General features: G+C 44.9%; 1 protein-coding gene across 1 annotated transcript in view; it reads left to right on the top strand.

Moving 5' to 3' along the window:
- The window catches only part of polr3b (polymerase (RNA) III (DNA directed) polypeptide B), a 39,574-nt gene extending 16,607 nt beyond the window's left edge, over positions 1 to 22,967 (top strand). The window contains exons 13-28 of the mRNA XM_042301639.1: positions 442 to 603; positions 970 to 1,170; positions 2,897 to 3,059; positions 3,813 to 3,966; positions 4,124 to 4,198; positions 4,405 to 4,503; positions 4,636 to 4,763; positions 5,776 to 5,985; positions 6,284 to 6,442; positions 6,691 to 6,808; positions 7,268 to 7,410; positions 12,885 to 12,988; positions 20,622 to 20,788; positions 21,717 to 21,830; positions 22,119 to 22,292; positions 22,435 to 22,967. Coding sequence (XP_042157573.1) covers positions 442 to 603; positions 970 to 1,170; positions 2,897 to 3,059; positions 3,813 to 3,966; positions 4,124 to 4,198; positions 4,405 to 4,503; positions 4,636 to 4,763; positions 5,776 to 5,985; positions 6,284 to 6,442; positions 6,691 to 6,808; positions 7,268 to 7,410; positions 12,885 to 12,988; positions 20,622 to 20,788; positions 21,717 to 21,830; positions 22,119 to 22,292; positions 22,435 to 22,564 — 2,301 coding nt within the window. The 3' untranslated portion in view covers positions 22,565 to 22,967. The remainder of the gene's footprint in view (positions 1 to 441; positions 604 to 969; positions 1,171 to 2,896; positions 3,060 to 3,812; positions 3,967 to 4,123; positions 4,199 to 4,404; positions 4,504 to 4,635; positions 4,764 to 5,775; positions 5,986 to 6,283; positions 6,443 to 6,690; positions 6,809 to 7,267; positions 7,411 to 12,884; positions 12,989 to 20,621; positions 20,789 to 21,716; positions 21,831 to 22,118; positions 22,293 to 22,434) is intronic.
- The last annotated feature ends 1,036 nt before the right edge of the window (positions 22,968 to 24,003 follow it).

The raw sequence follows: 24,003 nt of genomic DNA, 5'->3' as shown, positions 1-24,003 counted from the left end.
AAATTTGTTGGGGGTTGAAAGAGTGAGAGAGGTGCCCCACTAAAGGCCTTACTGAGGAGAGAGACCTGGGAGAGAGGCCAGGTCAGGCTTATCTCAGGGTTGGCACACCTGGTTATTAAATCTGTCTCCCAGGACCTGGTCATTGTCTCTGAGCTGATAGCGGAGAGGAACAGAACAGCTGTGAGCAGAAGCCAGGAGAACAGAGGGTTTGCCTTGTCTGTGTCTCCAGGGGATACGACTAGCTCTCTGAGTATTGTTATTTCACGTCTAGCTATTTGCATCAGAGACTCGATGTTTCCACTGTGTCAGTTTTGCCTTTTAGATCACAGTGACTTTTATGGACAGGGAGGACCTGATCTTAGATCAGCACTCCTACTCTGAGACACTTAATACGTATTGTTCTGACTGTACTACTGACAATCTCTCGCCCCACCTGGCTAGCTGCTGTCTCTGCTGTTTGAGGATCTCTTTAAGAAGTTCAACTCCGAGCTGAAGAAGATCTCAGACCAGATCATCCCCAAGCAGCGGGCGGCACAGTTTGACATTGTCAAACACATGCGCCAGGACCAGATCACCAACGGCATGGTCAACGCCATCTCCACCGTGAGTGCTGCTCTCTGCCCCATTTCAAGCTCTGGTCCTTTATGCCAGACAGTGCAAAGGTGTCCATACGGATTGACGTATGTCAAAAGGGCATTCTAGGTTGTCAGGTTTTTTTGCATCCAATTTTGAATGTAATGTTTCTGTACCTTACACAAGTGTGAGGTTGGTCTTCTATTCTTTCATTTTTGTAAATATCATGAAGATATTGTGTCAAAGCTGATGCCACAGTGAATTGCAGTTAGGGACATCAATCAAGTAAGGTGTTTATTTTTAAAGCCATTTTAACATTAGCAGTGTTGTCACACATGCTAAATATGTTTAATGCTTCAAGCAGTTGACCTGTCTCTCTCTCTCTGTGCCCCCCAGGGCAACTGGTCCCTGAAGAGGTTTAAGATGGACCGTCAGGGTGTGACCCAGGTGCTGTCCCGTCTCTCCTTCATCTCTGCTCTGGGCATGATGACCAGGATCTCCTCCCAGTTTGAGAAGACCAGGAAGGTCAGCGGACCCCGCTCCCTGCAGCCCTCCCAGTGGGGCATGCTGTGCCCCTCCGACACCCCTGAGGGAGAGGTGAGTCAGAGAGATACACAGGCACAGTCACATACATACACATTGGCAAGCATACACGCACACACCCACACACGCAATCACATACACCATGGCCTGCATAAACTCCACACACCCATCCACCATGGCCTGCATAAACTACACACACACACACACACACACACACACACACACACACACACACACACACACACACACACACACACACACACCCATGGCCTGCATAAACTCCACACCCACCACCATGGCCTGCATGGCCTGCACACACCACACACACACACACATGGCCTGCATGAACTGGCCATACACACACACACACACACACACCATGGCCTGCATACACACCACACACACACACACACCATGGCCTGCATACACACCACACACACACACACACACACATGGCCTGCATACACACCACACACACACACACACACACACATGGCCTGCATACACACCACACACACACACACACCTGCACACACATGGCCTGCATACACATGGCCTGCACACACACACACACACACACACCATGGCCTGCATACACACCACACACACACACACACACCATGGCCTGCATACACACCACACACACACACACACACACACATGGCCTGCATACACACACACACACACACACACACACACACACCATGGCCTGCATACACACACACACACACACACACACACACCATGGCCTGCATACACACACACACACACACACACACACACCATGGCCTGCATACACACACACACACACACACACACCATGGCCTGCATACACACACACACACCATGGCCTGCATACACACACACACACACACACACATGGCCTGCATACACACACACACACACACACCATGGCCTGCATACACACCACACACACACACACACACCTGCACACATGGCCTGCATACACACCACACACACACACACACACACACCATGGCCTGCATACACACCACACACACACACACACACACACCATGGCCTACACACACACCATGGCCTGCATACACACCACACACACACACACACACCATGGCCTGCATACACACCACACACACACACACATGGCCTGCATACACACCACACACACACACACACACACACATGGCCTGCATACACACCACACACACACACACACACACATGGCCTGCATACACACCACACACACACACACACACACCATGGCCTGCCTGCATACACACCACACACACACACACACACACATGGCCTGCATACACACCACACACACACACACACACCATGGCCTGCATACACACCACACACACACACACACACCATGGCCTGCATACACACCACACACACACACACACACCATGGCCTGCATACACACCACACACACACACCTGCATACACACACACACACACACACACCATGGCCTGCATACACACCACACACACACACACACACACACACACACACATGGCCTGCATACACACCACACACACACACACACACACACCATGGCCTGCATACACACCACACACACACACACACACACCATGGCCTGCATAAACATCATACACACACACACACTCGTGCAAACACTCCTACTGTGTGAAAACTGTCTGAAATTTGAACCGCAGCTCACAAGGTGTTGTGGACAACCCTAACCCTAATGCCAGTTTTAACCCAGTTCTAGGTGGTGTTGCCTTGGCCTGTGTATAACAGGTTCTGACCGGTTGTTGTGTTGTGTCCTAGGCCTGTGGTCTGGTGAAGAACCTGGCCCTGATGACCCACATCACCACAGACATGGAGGACGGCCCCATCGTCAAGCTGGCCTTCAACCTGGGAGTGGAGGATGTCAACCTGCTGTGTGGAGAGGAGCTCTCCTACCCAAGTGTCTTCCTGGTCTTCCTCAATGGTGACTGCACACACACAGTTGCGCATACACACCAGACATCCAGAGGCATACACATAAGTGCTTGTTACACATAATCAGCAGTAGGCTTTCAAGCCAGGATGGTTGTTGCTGTTAGCTTTTCCCTTGTTTGATTACTTAAATGTTAAGCCTTCCTCTGCTTTTCAATACAATGCCTCTAACATGAAGGGAAAGAACATGGAACGTCCAGTTTCCGGAATGCATATGTTGTGCTTAATGCAGTGTGTTTTGATGATAAGCTATTCAGTTAGTGCTACTAGTGCGCCATGAGAAAGACTGGACTGGTTCCTTTAATTAGTGTCTGTTTTTCTAGCCAATGATAACTGTCAAATTATGTTGACTGACTAACCAGGCTTTATTCATTAGTAACAGCAGGTGTCAAAGCACCAGAGTGCTCGCAAACCCTTCCACACTGTGGCTCCTCCGTTTCTTCAAGTTTCATATTATTCCCAGATCCCCTGCTGGAGTCTGTGGCCCTGCACACATCGGATTTATTCAGTGGCAAGCTCCAAGTCCTGGATTATGCATTATTTGTGTGGGTGTGTTCATCTGTAGTCCAGGGGGGACTGCAGAGGCAAATGTGCCAGCTGATTTAAATCTGACACATTTAGAGAAATGTTGATCCTTGCATTGTCCCTGTCAAATAACCCCTAATAAAGTCAAGTCCGTAAGTATTTAGTGTAAGGCGCTCTGTGCCTCAAAGTCGGTCTCTCTGGGTGTGTCCATCCTTCACAGGTAACATCCTGGGGGTGATCCGGGACCACCAAAGGCTGGTGTACACCTTCAGACTGATGCGACGGGCTGGATTCATCAACGAGTTTGTGTCCATCTCCACCAACCTAACCGACCGCTGTGTCTACGTCTCCTCAGATGGAGGACGCCTCTGCAGGTAGGGGCACCAGGGACGACATGACACCCTGCCACTGTCTGTGCATGGAGCAGAGTTATAACACAGCCTGGGTTCAGCACCAAAAAGTTTTCAACACATTTCTGAAGGTTTAAGTGAGTTTAACTCGTTTTTAAACTGATGTTCTTGCTCCTGCCAGACCGTATATCATTGTGAAGAAAGGACAGCCAATGGTTAAGAACAAACACATCGAGGAGTTGACCCAGGGATACAGGTGGGCTCCATTTTATCTCATACAGCTAACGTTATTCAATACAAAGAAACTAGCATCTGCCACCAATGAATTTAGCTTGTATATGATTGGATTTTAAGCTCAGCCCAGTGTACTTGCTAGAGGGTCAAAATGTTTACATTAGTGATGGACGTTGTGGGCTTTTTGAAATGCTTGTGTTGATGATCTTTCTGTTTTGTTGCTGTCAGAACCTTTGAGGATTTCCTCCATGAGAGCCTGGTGGAGTACCTGGACGTGAACGAGGAGAATGACTGTCAGATCGCCCTCTATGAGCACATGATTAATAAGTAACTTCTGGCCATGGCTCTATACTGTCTGACACGTTAGGCCCCTCTGGTCTAGTTGTTTTCATATGTACTCAATATAGTCTCTGCTGCTGGATGTAATTCTCAGTCCCAATGTTCTTGTTTTGTACGTAGGGATACTACACACTTGGAGATTGAGCCCTTCACACTACTAGGGGTCTGTGCTGGTCTGATCCCCTACCCCCATCACAATCAGTCCCCCAGGAACACATACCAGTGTGCTATGGGCAAGCAGGCCATGGGTGAGACACTTCTCCAGTTCTACAGACTCGCTGGTTCCTCTGCTTCGGTCTGTAGAGGGTGGCTGTTTTTAAGTTGCACCTTTGATCAGGCATCAGGACTCCTCAGACATCCTCCAAGGGAGCAGTGTGTACCGATGTGAACACATTTCTTGTCAGAATGCACTTTGTGTGATGGAGTGTTTTTGTATCTGCACATGGACATCCAAACATGAGGTGCCTACGTAGGCCCTCCTTTGTGTCCTGTGTGTGCAGAGGCCTTTCCCTGCTAGTCACCCAGTGTCATTAGCAATTCATTGTGTCTGCTGTTAAGTGTGCTCAGGGGGTCAGTGTGCTCAGCTGCGAGGGAGAGACCACAGAGGAGCCCAGGAGCTCCCTGAACCAAAACTTCTCCAAATCACTCCACTAGCATTCACACGAGCCCAGTCACCCCCATCCCCCTCCCTCCATTCACCCCCTCCCTCCCCATCTTTACACAAAAACACTGCGACTAGGACTATATTTGGCCTAATATCCTCTGCTGTGTCTGTTTTGTGTGGCCAGGCCTATACATGTGCTAATATGTGTGTGTGACCAGGGGCCTATTATCACAGGGCTCTGTTGCCTAATTGTGAAGTAATAGCATTTGACAAATGTCAAGGCCTCCAGGGAGGCCAGCCATTATTCCATGGCCTGCCCATCTCCTCTCCACTGTGTTTGTACCAGGGAGCTGGCCCTGGCTCAACCCCGGCCTCTGGAGAAGCAGGATTAAAAACCACTCGTCCACTTTTAGGATACTCTCTGATGTGATACACTGTTTGGTTAAGACGCACACGCAATGGAATAAATCTGGGATTTAAATATGTTTCCTTAAATTGAAAATTAGTAATTACTTTTGTTTATTCTTTGCTCTTAAGATATACTGAATGAGTTTTGAATGATTTCTCAGACAATTGAGTAATCAAATATTTTACGTTTTGAAGAATACATTTTAAAAAGTCCATTGTAATTTTATTTCCATGGTTTCTCCTGTCAGGTACGATTGGCTATAACCAGAGGAACCGTATAGACACTCTGATGTACCTGCTGGGCTACCCTCAGAAGCCCATGGTCAAGACTAGAACCATAGAGCTGATAGACTTTGAGAAGCTGCCTGCGGGCCAGAACGCCACAGTGGCTGTGATGAGCTACAGCGGCTACGACATAGAGGACGCTCTGATCCTCAACAAGGCCTCTCTAGACAGAGGTGAGTTACTGATCTATGTCTATAGGCTAAGAAGGAAAATTTGACGAAAAACTAACAATGTACTCTCAATACAATGTAAAGTGTTTAAATTACAAGTGTCTAACTTCTTGGCTGCTGCCCTCCTGGCTGCTGCCCTCCTGGCTGGCTGCCCTCCTGGCTGCTGCCCTCTTCTGAACATAGTCATTGATGTATTTTAGATGTAGTGCTCTTGTTACTATCCTGAAATACAAAAAGTACTGGTATAAATAATTATTTGCGATACTGAACTCTCCCTCATCTTCCATTTATTCTGCCTCAGGATTTGGAAGATGCCTGGTCTACAAGAACGCTAAGTGCACGTTGAGGCGCTACACCAACCAGACCTTTGACAAGGTGATGGGTCCCATGCTGGATGCGGCCACACGCAAGCCCATCTGGAGGCACAGTATCCTGGATGCTGACGGCATCTGCTGCCCTGGTGAGTAGCACCCTTCAGCAGGACTCCTGGAGAAGGACCCAACCCGCTCTGTTACTCTAGAATCTCACTGTCACCCATTTGATTATTACAACCATTTGGTTACATCCTTATCTCCACATGGAAACGTGTTGAAGGATGTATTTGTGTTTTATGTATAAAGTAACCTAAAACATTTGATGTCTTTGATTTGATATTCATGCATACAGAATTAGTAAATATGGAATTCATCAATATTGTGTGTCTCCCAGGTGAGAAGGTGGAGAATAAGCAGGTGCTGGTGAACAAATCCATGCCCACTGTCACCCAGACACCACTGGAGGGCAGTGCCCAGCCAGGACAGCCCCAGTACAGAGATGTGCCCGTCAGGTGGGTGTGCCTTCTCCCCTCATCACTCATACACCCCCCCAATACCACTGGTTAACAATACCACAAACTCCCTGAACTATTCATATAATGTTTGTTCCTCATCTACCTAGGGCTATGACTATACCACTATCACAATATTTTTTTACCATGGCAAAAATGTTAACATCAAACAGACTTTACTTTTTGGTCTTGTTTTAAAAACCTGCTGTTTCCAACATTTTAGGGCTGTCTTCCTAAAAAAGTTCAATCTCCCTGATGTTTTCGTTTCCTTTGCACGATACGAATGAGTATCCCGATACTGTTTTTGTCCCGGCCCTACTACCATCTCTTCTGACCGTTGAGCAAAATACTTAGTTTCCCCCATATGACGGGAAACAACCCAGTCCTTTCAGGTCCGCTCTTCACGTATTCAGCCTTGTCAGATCAGGTCAGCTGTTACCTCTGTTCTCTTGTCTACAGTTACAAGGGCTCCACAGACTCCTACATCGAGAAGGTGATGATCTCCTCCAACGCAGACGATGCTTTCCTCATCAAGATCTTGCTGAGACAGACCAGGAGACCAGAGATAGGAGACAAGTTCAGCAGTCGGCACGGACAGAAAGGTACAACTGACCCTCCCTGATCTACCCTCCGGGCCATTTACATGTTAGTCATTTAGCAGACGCTCTTATCCAGAGCTACTTAGTTGGTGCATTCATCTTAAGGTCGCTAGGTGGGACAAGCCATATTCATATAGTACTCATGGGGGGGGGGACACTAGAGGGCATACATATTACACATTGTTTACAAACTGAAATAGGACATTCCTTTGCAACAATCTGTGTGTCTGCGCCCCCTTCTCATCTTTTAGAGGTTTCTTCTTTTCAATTAATTGGCTCTTTGTCCTGCGCCAGACTATGCAAACGTATTACACCCTAGCAGTACACTGCCGCTCCTGGGAAAAAATGTTTAAAACCACCATTTTGCTGCTGCACCTCCCTCTAGATGAGGCCTGTATGATGCTTTTAATCAGAAAGCCAACTGGCGCCGTGCAGAATTTACTCACTTCATTAAAGGGATCGCTGCTGGGGCAGACCGGTCAGTATAGTCCCGTGACTATGTCCACTGTCTCTTACAGGAGGAGTGAAGGGTCTCCAAGGGCTTAGGCCTAGCATTTGTTGGAGTGAATGAAAGGATGGAGTGAAGAAATGGTAGTATTGTACTGTGGCAGTGGTGGAATGTTTTGGGTTGTTTGGTGTTACTGCACTGAAGAGTTATTTGGGGCTGAAGAGATGTTTTTGCAGCCATCTTTAGGAGGGTTATGTTCTGGCTGACTATACTGTTGGGATGGAATTAGCTTTGTAGGGGCAAATGTCTCAAAGTAGTAATTTACATGGGCCAGCCCCCTAGATGTTTGCCAATGAGCTTCAGCCTCTTACAATTTGAGTGACAGCTAGCAAGCTGCACACACAGCAGAGTGAGTGAGAGCACAACGACGTGGTGCATATACAGTTGACATTGGAAGTTTACATACTTAGGTTGGAGTCATTAACTCGTTTTTCAACCACTCCTCAAAATTCTTGTTAACAAACTATAGTTTTTTACAAGTCGGATAGAACATCTACTTTGTGCATGACACAAGTCATTTTTCCAACAATTGTTTACAGACAGATTATTTTACTGTATCACAATTCCACTGGGTCAGAAGTTTACATACACTTAGTTGACTGTGCCTTTAAACAGCTTGGAAAATTTCATGGCTTTAGAATCTTTTGATAGGCTAATTGACATCATTTGAGTCAATTGGAGGTGTACCTGTGGATGTATTTCAATGCCTACCTTCAAACCCAAAGCCTCTTTGACATCATGGGAAAATTGAAAGAAATCACTCAAGTCAGGTTCATCCTTGGGAGCAATTTCCAGACGCCTGAAGGTAACACATTCATCTGTACAAACAATAGTACACAAATATAAACACCATTGGACCACACAGCCATAATACCGCTCAGGAAGGAGACGCATTGTCTCCTAGAGATGAATGTACTTTGGTGTGAAAACTGCAAATCAATCCCAGAACAACAGCAAAGGACCTTGTGAAGATGCTGGAGGAAACGGGTACAAAAGTATCTATATCCACAGTAAAACAAGTCCTATATCGCCCTAACCTGAAAGGCCACTCAGCAAGCAAGAAGCCACTGCTCATGACTAGTCTCATATTCTCTGGTCAGCAGAATAAGTTAATTATTTACCACACAAAGATGTTGGCTGTGCAGGCCAGGGGTGGTGGGTGGGGGTTGTTGAGTGCTGTGTGCCCATTGTCCTTGCTGCCAGTGTGGACCTGTATAGGGTGTGATGGAGGCCTCTAGACCATCACTGTTGCCTTGTCTGATTTATATGCCTTTTTTATCATTCACTTTCACACACAACCAACCAAGGATATCTGCTATGAGAACTAGTCTCCCTCTCTCATTTCTCTCTTGCCTGCTCCTCTCTCTCCTTGGTCCTCTTGCCTGTTGCTCTGCCCTTTTCCCGTCCTCATTTTTCTTTAACAACTATTCCCCCCTCTACCCAGGGTTTTTCTTTTATTTTTACTATTTTCTACATTGTAGTTTGTCTTTACTGTTATTCTGTCTGTGGCGGGGATTTTAAACTCAATTGGACAGCACATATCAAAATAGGAAAATGAGTCTCTAGTTGCTAAAAAGATAAATAGGATTTAGGACTGCTTGATGTATGGTGTGACATCCACACCCGCCACACTGAATACTCCAGGTTAGACTACTTTTTCATGTACAATGCAGATAGACACAGGCTTAAGTCACTCTGCCCGATCCTACAATCCTTATCAGATCATAATGGAGTTTACCTTACTCTACACCTTGATAGCATACCAAGAAATACTATATGGTGACTTAATACAAACATGCTGAATGATCCAGATTTCAAGGACTCAATAAAGACAGAATTGAACATCTATCTGGAGAATAATGATAATGGGGAAGTATCTCCTGCTACATTGTGGGATGTAGCTACGGCGGTTATTAGAGGAACGATCATAGCCACATCTCTCAAGAAAAAGATTAAAGCACAGAAACTACTGAAATTACAGGAAACATTAGAACGGTCTCATAGTCCATACAAATGAGAACATATGGTTGTAGTTATTTTAGGACAATTTCTCTCTATACCATTTGTATTTCATTAACCTTTGACTATTGGATGTTCTTATAGGCACTTTAGTATTACCAGTGTAACAGTATAGCTTCCGTACCTGGGCTCGAACCAGGAACACAACGACAACAGCCACCCTCGAAGCAGCATTACCCATGCAGAGCAAGGGAAACAACTACTCCAAGTCTCAGAGCGAGTGACGTTTGAAACGCTATTAGCGCGCACCCTGCTAACTAGCTAGCCATTTCACATCACGTCGTTACACCAGCCTAATCTCGGGAGTTGATAGGCTTGAAGTCATAAACAGCGGAGCTGCTGGCAAAACGCACGAAAGTGCTGTTTGAATGAATGCTAATGAGCCTGCTGGTGCCTACCATCGCTCAGTCAGACTGCTCTATCAAATCATAGACTTAATTATAACATAATAACACACAGAAATGGGAGCCTCAGGTCATTATGGTCGAATCCGGAAACTATCATCACGAAAACAAGACGTTTATTCTTTCATTGAAATACGGAAACTTTCCGTGTTTTATCTAATGGGTGGCATCCATCAGTCTAAATATTCCTGTTACATTGCACAACCTTCAATGTTATGTCATAATTATGTACAATTCTGGCAAATTAGTTCGCAATGAGCCAGGCTGCCCAAACTGTTGCATATACCCTGACTCTGCGTGCAATGAAAGCAATAGATGTGACACAATTTCACCTGGTTAATATTGCCTGCTGACCTGGATTTCTTTTAGCTAAATATGCAGGTTTAAAAATATATATATACTTCTGTGTATTGATTTTCAGGATGGCATTGGTGTTTATGGTTAGGTACACTTTGGAGCAACGACCGTCCTTTTTCGCGAATGTGCACTGCATCGATTATACGCAACGCAGGACACGCTAGATAAACTAGTAATATCATCAACCATGTGTAGTTATGACTAGTGATTATGATTAAGTTTAATGCTAACTAGCAACTTACCTTGGCTTCTTACTGCATTCGCGTAACAGGCGGGCTCCTCGTGAGGCAGGTGGTTAGAGCGTTGGACTAGTTAACCGTAAGGTTGCAAGATTGAATCCCTGAGCTGACAAGGTAAAAATCTGTCGTTCTGCCCCTGAACAAGGCAGTTAACCCACTATTCCTAGGCCATCATTGAAAATAAGAATGTGTTTTTAACTGACTTGCCTAGTTAAATAAAGATTAAATAAAGGTGACACAAAATCTGCAAAATCGGTGTCCAGAAATGACCGATTTCCGATTGTTATGAGAACTTGAAATCGGCCATTCCGATTAATCGGTCGACCTCTAGTCTAAACCTTTGACTGGTACTGTGTATGTTTTACTTTTTGGTACATTTATATTTTACACTCCAGATACACACTTATATAAACAAACAACAACTTAGACACTTTCGAACAATGTCTAAATATTATCTGCCCAATGCATTATTGTTTGCCATGTGGTCTTAAATTGTACCAGTTAGTTTTTCTTGGTCACCCATGCTATTTCAATATTTAATAATAAATCATTTAGATTTTTCCATTGTGTTTATGATGGGAGTTTGATTGTCTTTTATTATAATTTTTTTCCAGATGAGTGATGACTAGAGAATCATCCAGCCCATTGTATCTCACTACACCCCTATATGACTTGAAATATGCAGACAGATGGATTAAAAGTATGTTTATATTGTAATACTTCTGACAGCCAACTTTCTACCTCTGCCCACAACTTCCGGACTTCATAGCATTCCCATAAATCATGGACTGTTTAATTATTATTTGTTTTACACTTAAGACATGACTCTGCCATTGTGTAGAATTTGTGAATTTTCTCTCTTGTATAATAAATTCAATATGGTTAAGGTAACTCATTTTGTTAGTTATGCTCCAACTTTCCCTCCATCTTGTGCCAACATCAGTTATTTTTTTAGTCTAAGTTCCAGTAGTTCATATTTTTTTCCTAAAAGATTGTCAGTAGGAAATGCTCTCTGCAAGCTCTCATGCACTAGTGAATGACTGCTCCACATCTTAATGATATATGTCACTCCAGGGAAATGGGTTGAAGGCATTTCTGTTTTATGTAATATTCTAACTTTGTTTTGTTATCCTCACGTATAATACACACAACTACAGGAACATTTGTTTAAGTGATGTTTTGAACCAGGCCGTGTCATTCCCCATCTAGAGAACAACCGGTCCTAGAGTGTGTTGCCAGACTGGATTTTCCCCTGTGCACTGAATTTTTTTTTTTTATGTCCTGTTGAGTTGATCCCTCTCCACTTCCTCTCTGGGCTGGACTGACAAAGCTGTGTGTGTAATCCTGGTCTCACCGTCAGGTTAAGCACTTCTCCACTTCCTGCTCATGCTCTTCTTCTCACACTTTTTTTTTTTTCATTTGCAAATGGGCCTACAATCTGTTTGCTCTGGCCAGGTAAGGAAGAGTGCATTTACACTCACACTTAAGGCCTCCAGTCCCAGGCAGCTACTGGTGGTCTGGAGCCCTTCTCACATGTGACTTTAAAGAAGGCCCCACCAGACCACAGCAGCATGGAAGTGTATGTTGCACTGGGGGTAACGGTTAGCGTGGAACTACCCTGCAAGTGTCATGTTTTTCTTTGGTTATTGGTGTTTTTAGCATTCTTCGCTAGAAGCAGTAATCGGAGGCAGAAATTAAAAGCGCAAGCCACTGGCAATTAAACGCTTCAGAGACGTGGCTAGAAACTCTTGAAATGGACTTAAAGCGTATAAAGACACTTCAGCATTGCAAGCTCACTTCACTCACTCACTATAGCATATCTTATTGATTACAGTGTGTACTTTTCATCCACGCATTAAAAATGCTGATATGCTTATGCTAAATATCCAGTATAATCTGTACCTACATTTGGGCCTCTAACTCTATCTCCCTCTCTGTGGTTTGTGACAGGTGTATGTGGCCTTATCGTTCCTCAGGAGGACATGCCCTTCTGTGACTCGGGCATCTGCCCTGATATCATCATGAACCCGCACGGCTACCCCTCCAGAATGACGGTACGGTACCACCACACAATTCAACATCACCTATTATTTGCTTTGGGGGATACAAGGACCCACTCATGGGAACTGAATGTGAAATGTCAAAATATCCCAAGGTTCACCTGGCTTTTAACTTGTGTAAAAAATGAATTGTTTTGTTCAGAGTTTATAGTTTAAAACCTAGCCCCCAAAGCCTTCGACAGCTCTCACTCACTTTCTCCACTTAATTTCTTTGATACACAAGCAGAAGCCCAACTCTCATTCTTCAAGTTTCAATTGGCCCTTTTTTGAGACCAAGTGCTCATTATTCCCCCTACTCTATTGGCTGGAGTATCATTGGCCTCCAGAACACATGTCCATTGGCTGGGTTTGGACTCCCGAGTGGTGCAGCGATATGAGGCACTGCATCTCAGTGCAGGAGGCGTCGCTACGGTCCCTGGTTTGCATGTTATTTCGGCATTAATACGTGTCCCATATCAATTTGGTACCTTGGGTCGAGTGTTGCAACCAACTCACGAAACCCCTATTTCTCGACCGTGTAAATTGGGGCCATGTCTTTGCAGATGTAAATTGTAATGGCAGCTGTTATCGCCTTCCATCTTCGTTATTCTTTTCCATATAGTGTGCCGCGGGGGTTTGTTTTGAGCACTCGACTACATTTCACATGATTATTGCGTAGGTGGTAAGAGGTTAGTAGTGTTTGAGCCTGTTGTCGAGGCCGGCCTGCAGCATGTTTTGCAGAGGACGGTTTTCTGGAGAAACGCATTTCATGCAATTCTACATCATTTTAGAAGACTGGAGACTTGAGCAGAATATTTTTTAATACCTCAAGTGATTGAAATTACAGGCTACATTAACACTGACAATCTGAGATCAACAAAAACAACCTTGTCTTGGATCCATCAATAGTCTAGGCCTAGGTGTGTAAAGACAGAAATATTGTACAATATGAAGAGGACATTTCAGTTCCAGTTTCACTGACTCACCCAATGATGCGCAGCTCACTCACCAGTGATGGCCAAAAGCTTCTCTTGTTTTACTTTGTAAAATAATGCTGTTCGTTCAATAGACCTATTTGGAAGTTGGAAGAAGCTTCTGTCTTGGTAGCCTAAAGACCGATTTAGTTTTTTTTCAGTAGGATCCATTTGCTTGCCAACCTGTATTTGAAATATTGCAAAAGGCCTGTTTTTGTCTGCATGCTGTTCAATTCAGATCAAACTTTATTTGTCACATGCGCCGAATACAACAAGTGTAGACTTCACCATGAAATGCTTACTTACAAGCCCTTAACTCTTCTTGAACTGCACTGTTGGTAAAACATTTTTTTGCCAAGTAGACTAAAATAAAAGTAACACAATTAAGAATAACAATAATGAGGCTATATGCAGGGGGCACCGGTACCAAGTCAGTGTGCGGGGGTACAGGCTAGTTGAGATTACATGTAGGTGGGGGTGAAGTGACTATGCATAGATAACAAGCAAACTGCGAGTAGCAGCAGTGCACAAAGGGGGGGGGTTGGTTTGGGTCGATGTAAATTGTCCGGTGGTGATTTTTATTAATTGTTCAGCAGTCTTATGGCTTGGGGATAGAAGCTTTTGAGGAGCCTTGTCGTCTTAGATTTGGCACTCCGGAACCTGCGGTAGCAGAGAGAACAGTCTAACTTGGGTGACTGGAGTCTCAGACAATTTTATGGGCTTTCCTCTGACACCACCTATTATTTAGGTCCTGGAGGGCAGGAACATTGGCCCCAGTGATGTACTGGGCCGTTCGCACTACCCTCTGTGGTACCTTAAGGTCAGATGCCGAGAAGTTGCCGTACCAGGCGGTGACGCAAACGGTCAGGATGCTCTCGATGGTGCAGCTGTAGAACCTTTTTACATGGGTCCCCAGATCCTCAAATCTTTTCAGTTTCCTGAGTGGGGAAAGGTTTTTCCGTGCCCTCTTCACGACTGTCTTGGTGTGTTTGGACCATGATAGTTCGTTGGTGATGTGGACACCAAGTTACTTAACTCTTGACCTGCTCCACTACAGCCCGTCGATGTCAATGGGGGCCTGTTCAGCCCGCCTTTTCCTGTAGTCCACGATCGGCTCCTTTGTCTTGCTCACATTGAGGGAGAGGTTGTTGTCCTGGCACCACACTGCCAGTTCTCTGACCTCCCTATAGGCCATCTCATCATTGTCAGTGATCAGGCCTACCACTGTTGTGTCATCCGCAAACTTAATGATGGTGTTGGAGTCGTGTTTGGCCACGCAGGGAATACAGGAGGGGACTGAGTACACAAACCTGAGGGGCCCCGGTGTTAAGGGTCAGCGTGGCAGACGTGTTGTTGCCTACTCTTACCACCTGGGGGCGGCCCGTCAGAAAGTCCAGGATCCAGTTGCAGAGGTAGGTGTTTAGTCCCAGAGTCCTTAGATTAGTGATGAGCTTCATGGGCACTATGATGTTGAATGTTGAGCTGTAGTCAATGAACAGCATTCTCACATAGGTGTTCCTTTTGTCCAGGTGAGAAAGGGCAGTGTGGAGTGCGATTGAGATTGCATCATCTGTGGATCTGTTGGGGCGGTATGCGAATTGGAGTGGGTCTATGGTGTCCGGGAGGATGCTGTTGATGTGAGCCTTGACCAGCCTATCAAAGCACTTAATGGCTACTGATGTGAGTGCCATGGGGTGGTAATCATTTAGGCAGGTTACCTTCGCTTCCTTGGGCACAGGGACTATGGTGGTCTGCTTGAAACATGTAGGTATTACAGACTCGGTAAGGGAGAGGTTGAAAATGTAAATGAAGACTTTTGACAGTTGGTCCGTGCATGCTTTGAGTACATGTCCTGGTAATCCGTCTGGCACAGCGGCTTTGAAAGTTGACCTGTTGAGCGTTATCACACAGTTATCCAGAACAGCTGGTGCTCTCGTGCATGCTTCAGTGTAGCTTGCCTCTAAGCAAGCATAAAAGGCATTTTGGTTGTTGTTACGCACGCCTCTATGAAGAGGGAACGCAACACCCTGCTACAACTAAACTCTCTGTGAAGCGAAAAAGGTATGGACTGTAGGTGCAAGTAAGAATGACAACAGGCAGAATGTGGTACCGTTTACAAGGACTTTATTCCTTTACACGGTAATATGGGGAAAAGGGGCTGGACGGAACCAAAGCAAAGAAAGTAAATCTCAAAGCCCCCCCCCTCTCCTATCTTACCTGCCTACCCACTACTTACCTAATTTAGCACCACCTGGTGCCCTAACCAAAATACAAGGGGTGGTCCGCCCAGGTCTTACCTAGTGTGTCTAGACAGCGAATATGCTACGGGTATATGTATGCCCGCGGGCCTCTTGCCTAAACACTCCCTAGGTGCCTTCCCCTTTCCCCCTGGGAACAAATGAAACAGAATATTAAACAATTTTCAAACAAACTAAGAAACAAAAGGATGTCAAATAAACTATCTGAGCAACAAACTCACAGAACATACCACTTTCCAGCAAAATCAACCTCTATCACAATCAATCTCAGCAATCCCTACCTCTAGCAAAATCTCTACCTCCAAAAAGATGAGATCTCCCCCCTGAACAGAACACTGGCTTTTATATAGTGTCAGAAGGAATGGGTAATTGGAGACAGCTGCGTCTTGACGAGGGGGCGGGGTCAGCTCTCCAATTAGCCCTGGAGTCGACCAATCAGCTGCTTGAGGGATTTCAGGAAGCCATTTCCTGAAATAAACACATGTAAATACACAAACTACAACACATAATCTGGGGAACGTAACAGTTGTCTTGTAGGCTGGCGTCAGTGGGCAGCTCATGTCTGGGTTTCCCTTTGTAGTCCGTAATCGTTTTCAAGCCTTGTCAGAGCCGGTGTAGTCGGATTCAATCTTTATCCTGTATTGATGCTTTGCTTGTTTGATGGTTCATCTGAGGGCATAGCGGAATTTCTTATAAGCGTCTCGATTATTCTCCCACTCCTTGAAAGCGTTAGGTCTAGCCTTTAACTGGATGTTGCCTGTAATCCATGCCTTCTGGTTGGGATATGTACGTACAGTCACTGTGGGGATGATGTCGTCAATGCACTTATTGATGAAGCCGATGACCGAGGTGGTGTACTCCTCAATGCCATTGGATGAATCCAGGAACATATTCCAGTCTGTGCTTGCGAAACAGTCCTGTAATGTAGCATCTGTCATCTGACCACTTCCGTATTGAGCGAGTCACTGGTTCTTCCTGCTTTAGTTTTTGCTTAAAAGCCAGAATCAGGAGGATATAATTATGGTCAGATTTGCCAAATGGAGGGTGGGGGAGAGGTGGTCTAGGATTTTATTTTTCTATGGTTGCACATGTGACATGCTGGTAAAAATTTGGTAAAACTGATTTAAGTTTGCCTGCATTAAAGTCCCTGGCCACTAGGACCGCCACTTCTGGGTGAGCATTTTCTTGTTTACTTTTGGCCTTGTAGAGTTGGTTGAGAGCGGTCTTAGTGCCAGCTTCGTTCTGTGGCGGTAAGTAGACTGCTACGAATAATATAGACAGTGTGGTCTACAGCTTATCATTAGGTACTCTTCCTCAGGCGAGCAATACCTTAAACTTATTTAATATTAGACATTGCACACCAGCTGTTATTGACACATGCACACACACCCACCCCTCGTCTTACCAGAGGTAGAGTCTCTGTTCTGCCGGTGCATGGAAAATCCTGCTAGCTCTATTGTCTGCATCTTCATTCAGCCACGTCTCAGGGGAACATAAGATGTTAGTTTTTAATATCCCGTTGGTAGGATAATCTTAATCTTAGGTCATACGTTTTATTTTCCAATGATTGCACGTTAGCAAGAAGAATGGGTGGCAGTGGGAGTTTACTCGCTCGTCTCCAGATTCTCAGGAGGCTGCCCGATCTGCTCCCCTTTTCCTCAATCTTTTCTTCTTGCAAAAGGCGGGTATCTGGGCCTGTTCCCGTGAAAGCAGGATATCCTTCTCGTCGGACTCGTTAAAGGAAAACTTTTTTTTCCAGTCCGCGGTGAGTAATCGCTGTTCTGATGTCCATAAGTTATTTTCCGTCATGAGACGGTAGCAGCAACATTATGTACATAATAAGTTAAAAAATAAGTTGTGCTAAAAAACTAACAAAATAGCACAATTGGTTGGGAGAATGTAAAACGTCAGCCATGTTTTTCGGCCCCATCATCATCGACACTGACAGATTTGCTGCCCGTTCCCAACTAGGCTATGCCTTGTTATTGAGCTAAACACAATCCACAGCTGGGCAATTTTTTAAAGAAGCATTATTGAATTTCTTTCTGAACAGACAGCAGTAATTCTAACTTTGGCAAATGTATTTCAATTTATCAAGCATGCTGGGGCACCTCCAACACCCTTCCCACGGCTATGATTCTATAAGGAAATAAATTACGTGCAACATTGGTGGGATGAAAGTTACAGGCTCATGTCTATCAGAGCAGAGGGGGATAGAGAACGATCAAAGAAAGTGTTTCTTATTCTATGAGCGATACAGATGCGCTTCTCACTCACCACAGCAATTGCCATGGTCTATATTGGCTACAATGTTAATCACACCATAAACTAAACCCAGGCTGGCCCAACACTAATCAATTCTTGGAATATCAGGCACGTTTTCATAGTTTTTTTGGGTGTCAAGCGAATTAGAGAACTTGAATTAAGCACTTACACTGTCTCTGTTTACATTTGTTTTATATACAGTTTAATTTGTTCTGCCTTGTTGACAGTAGTCCCTTTTCATTGGCTAGCGTTGTCATGGACAGGACACATTAATGGTTGGCCGGCGAGGATGATCATATGTGCTAAAGTTAGAGGTCAGAGGGTCCGTCTGCCTGTGACCTTAGTGGTAGCTACTGCTCTGCACATCCCACAACAGCCACACTCCTGCTGGGTTTTTGTTTCTCTCTGGCCCTTAATTAATCAATCAAAGTTATTGATTAGCTAGAGAATGCACACACTGGTTAGCCAGTTCTAAATTGGTCTCATTAAAATAAGGACATAAACCACTGAACCTGTAGGCCTGTAACAGTAAATGCTCTACAACACAACTGTTATTGCTCTTTTATCTAATCTTACACAGTTGTGTTCATTATCATCATGAAACATCCTCTCACTGTCAACTGTGTTTATTTTCAGCAAACTTAACGTAAACATATTTGTATGAACATAAGATTCAACAACTGAGACACAAACTGAACAAGTACCACAGACATGTGACTAACAGAAATGGAATGTATCCCTGAACAAGTGGCGGGATCAAAATCAAAAGTACCAGTCGGTATCTGGTGTGGCCACCAGCTGCATTAAGTACTGCAGCGCATCTCCTCCTCATGGACTGCACCAGATTTGCCAGTTCTTGCTGTGAGATGTTACCCCACTCTTCCACCAAGGCACCTGCAACTTCCAGGACATTTCTGGGGCGAATGGCCCTAGCCCTCACCCTCTGATCCAACATGTCCCAGACGTGCTCAATGGGATTGAGATCCGGGCTCTTCGCTGGCCATGGCAGAACACTGACGTTCCTGTCTTGCTTGAAACCACGCACGGAATGAGTATGGCTGCTGGCATTGTCATTCTTGCGGGTCATGTCAGAATGAGCTTCCAGGAAGGGTACCACATGAGATTGCCTGCAATGACAACAAGCTCAGTCCGATGCTGTGACACACCGCTCCAGACCATGACGGACCCTCCACCTCCAAATCGATCCCGCTCCAGACTACAGGCCTCGGTGTAATGCTCGTTCCTTCGACGATAAACATGAATCCGACCATCACCCCTGGTGAGACAAAACCGTGACTCGTCAGCACTTTTTGCCAGTCCTGACTGGTCAGCAAAAAAATGTGCCCATAGGCAACATTTTTGCCGGTGATGTCTGGTGAGGACCTGCCTTACAACAGGCCTACAAGCCCTCAGTCCAGCCTATTGCAGACAGTCTGAGCACTGCTGGAGGGATAATGCATTCCTGTTGTTGCCATCCTGTACCTGTCTCGCAGGTGTGATGTTTGGATGTACCAATCCTGTGCAGGTGTTGCTACACGTGGTCTGCCACTGCGAGGACGATCAGCTGTCCGTCCTGTCTCCCTGTAGCGCTGTCTTAGGCGCTACAGGGCGCTAAAAGTGCTCACAGTACGGACATTGCAATTTATTGCCCTGGCCACATCTGCATGCCTCCTTGCAGCATGTCTAAGGCACGTTCACGCAGATGAGCAGCATCTTTCTTTTTGGTGTTTTTCAGAGTCAGTCAAAAAGCCTCTTTAGTGTCCTAAGTTTTCAGAACTGTGACCTTAATTGCCTACCGTCTTAACGACCGTTCCACAGGTGCATGTTCATTAATTGTTTATGGTTCATTGAACAAGCATGGGAAACGGTGTTTAAACATTTTACAATGAAGATCTGAAGTTATTTGGATTTTTACGAATTATCTTTGAAAGACTGTGTCCTGAAAAAGGGATATTTATTTTTTTGCTGAGTTTATGTACTGTCTTGAAATGATTGTGATGAGACGAGTTGTATTCATTAGGGTACACCGTAGCAAAATGTTTAGAAAATTAGCATTCCTTATTGGACAAGTTCAGGTAGTCCCTCCCATTTTCAGTCAGTTTTTTTGCCCTGTTAGGGTCCTATTCATTAGACACCAATCTCCTCCACCAGGTGGGGAAGCTGATTGAGCTGCTGGCTGGTAAAGCGGGGGTGATGGACGGGAGGTTCCACTACGGCACGGCCTTCGGGGGCAGCAAGGTAAAGGACGTGTGCGAGGACCTGATCCGCTATGGGTACAACTACCAGGGCAAGGATTACGTCACCTCGGGCATCACTGGGTAAACACACAGACATGTTTTGAGTAGGAGACATGGAATGGATGAGTGTATGTTAGCCTGGTTAAATTGTACTGTTTGATACAAGAAGTGAAACAATGGTTAGTCCATTGTTCAGTCTGGTTTAACCAGGCTAGTTGTATTTATCAATGTATACATCATGTATGAGCATTACAGCATAGCTGCGAACATGACTTCTGTATCCACTGATTTAACAGTATTATTCACTTTATTAGGCAGACCACCCCTTTCATGAAAAATGGTTTGCTCCTACAGACAGTGAGTCAGGTGGCTGTGGCTTGCTATATAAAGCAGGCAGACAGGCATCGAGGAATTCCGTTATTGTTCGATTGAGCATTAGAATGGTCAAAACGAGGGACCTTAGCGACTTTGAGCTTGGTATGATCGTCGGTGCCAGGCGCGCTGGTTCCAGTATCTCAGAAACGGCCAGCCTCCTGTGCTTTTCACCCACGACAGTGTTTAGGGTTTACCGACAATGGTGCGACAAACAAAAAAAACCTAGTCAGCAGCAGTCCTGTGGGTGAAAACAGCTTGTTGATAAGAGGTCGAAGGTGAATGGCAAGAATTGTGCAAGCTGACAGGCAGGCCACATAATGGCGAAGTACAAAAGTGGTGTGCCGACCCGGTATTAGATGGGTGTACCTAATAAACTGGCCACTGAGTGTCCGCTATTATAGCCATTCTCTAGCTCTGTTTTTTCAATCCTTGTCCTGGGGACCCAAACGGGGGTATACATTGTATTTTTTTCACTAGCACTAACAGTTGATTCAACTCATCAGGTCTTTGATTTGAATCCGGTGTCTTGGCGAAAACAAAAATGTGCACCTGTTTGGGTCCCCAGGGGTTAGGATTGAGAAACACTGCGCTATCTGTGAAGTCCCAGAATTTGATGGGTTGTTCTCTCCCTCAGAGAGCCAATTGAGGCCTATATCTACTTTGGACCTGTGTATTATCAGAAACTAAAGCACATGGTGCTGGACAAGATGCACGCCAGAGCCCGCGGCCCCCGAGCTGTGCTCACCAGGTAAGATAAATCCAAAAAAGTTATATACAGAGTTTGGCTAACTTTTACTCAGGATGCCATTTTGGCACCTTTTTTCAAATGGTTGGTGATGGAGTAATACCATAGACCCCAAAATGTCTACTTGTTTGTGTTTGAATGATACCTCCCCTATCTAATATTACAGTTTTGTACTCTGTCATATTGAAACTTAAAAATAATTTGTCCACTAAGTACAGAAAGTAATCCATGAGCCATACCTGACCCCCCTCCCATCTTACCTGCTGTGTCAAATGCTGCTGTTCACCTCAGACAGCCCACGGAGGGGCGCTCTAGAGACGGAGGCCTACGTCTGGGGGAGATGGAACGTGACTGTCTGATTGGCTACGGTGCCAGCATGTTGCTGCTGGAGCGCCTCATGATCTCCAGTGACGCCTTCGAGGTGGACGTGTGCGGTCAGTGTGGCCTGCTGGGATACTCCGGGTGGTGAGTGTCCTTTTTGGTCCGTCTGTGATTCTGTATAATAGTCGTCAGACTTGACCTTGATGCCAAGGATCTGTTTCCTTGTACTGTAGCTGCAGATTTAACTGCTTACAACCAATAAAGTATTTGATATGTGTGTCTCCAGGTGCCACTACTGTAAGTCCTCCTGTCACGTGTCCTCGTTACGGATACCCTACGCCTGCAAACTGCTCTTCCAGGAGCTGCAGTCCATGAACATCATTCCCCGCCTCAAACTGGCACGCTACAACGAGTAACCTTGTCCCCAGGCATATTGCTACCACATACCGAGTTTGACACAGAGGGAGGGAGCTGGCTGTTGGAGGGTGGAGCTAGAAAAGAGACGGACAACAAGCGGCATTGATTATCCAAATTGACAACTGTCAATATAATGAAGCAGGAAATACTATAGCACTGTCACATAATGGAATGGCTACAGTATGTCAGAAAATTAGTTAATGTAAAAGCATACAAAAAGCACTTGTTTTTGTTTGCAGAACAGAACAATATTGGCTACTGGAATACATTTTTTGATTTGCTTTTGTTTGACATTTTTTATTGTTTTAACATTTCAAGAGTTTTGAATGCATGTTTAGCTACATTTGTACTTTTTTGACTCTTGTTTTGTTGTGTAATTAATAAACAAATATTATTTCAGGATTTGTTTCACTTTGTATTTTTACTGTGGACCTCGGATCATCCTTTCAAATAGTTGGAGATATTTTTAAAATATACAGGAACCAAACTCTTCTTGAATGGGATGTTGGACATGACATTTTGAAGTTTCTCTCTTTGATTACAGGTAGTTTTGAATGGTAAAATATGGGCAATAATCTTATTAAGGTAAGGTACATAAGAAATTGGTTGTCATTTAGCAGTATTCTATGACTAATGATAGCAAATGTGAGGATATTTACATTTGACACAGGATGACCCAATGTGTATGGGTAGATGAGTTTGACACTGAATACCAGACACCACTGAGGATGTGTTCAGTGTGAACACTAAAGAAGCCTATTGTCCTTCTCTTATTAACAACACAGCAATACATTGACTATTTTGTGTCATCCCATTTCAATGCAAAGCTTTAACACCACTAAACATATACACAGTTTAAAGTTTACCCCCACCCACAAAGTTGAATTGAAGCTTTTTGATTGGACAAAAGCAGCGCACATCAATAGGACGGCGAGGAGGGTAGAGAGGGTGGCTGCACCTGTCCTAGCTAATGAGGCTCTAAAGAGCCAGTAAAGGGCTGGATGGGAAAAGGATGTCCGCCGAGGGGGAGACAAGACTCCGCCTTCTTGTTCCTTTTTTAGTAAATTAATTAGATCCTCATTTAGGGCTGTAGTTTACCGTGACCAACTCAATGGGAGTCTCTGGGCTCGTTTGATGTTGTGTTAGGATGTTGAAGACACCTTAATTAGGCGGTTATAACGTTAACTAATTAGTTATTTACAGATTTATTGGTCCAGTTCTTATTCTATCAGCAGGCAAACTGTTGACCGAGCAGATCATCTCTCAAACAGGTTTCCAGCCAACCTTTTTACACGAGTAAAGTAGTCTACTTGTCGGATAAAATGTCATGACCGGTCTGATGGAAACCGAAAAATGTATGGTAAACTTTCCAAATGTCTAGCGTATTTTGTATTGTCGACAAGGTGGGATATTTTTGTGTCGGTAAAATGAATTATGG

This window comes from Oncorhynchus tshawytscha, linkage group LG19, assembly GCF_018296145.1.
Source record: "Oncorhynchus tshawytscha isolate Ot180627B linkage group LG19, Otsh_v2.0, whole genome shotgun sequence".
Lineage (NCBI taxonomy): Eukaryota > Metazoa > Chordata > Actinopteri > Salmoniformes > Salmonidae > Oncorhynchus > Oncorhynchus tshawytscha.
This window is presented reverse-complemented; position numbering and strand designations above follow the sequence as displayed.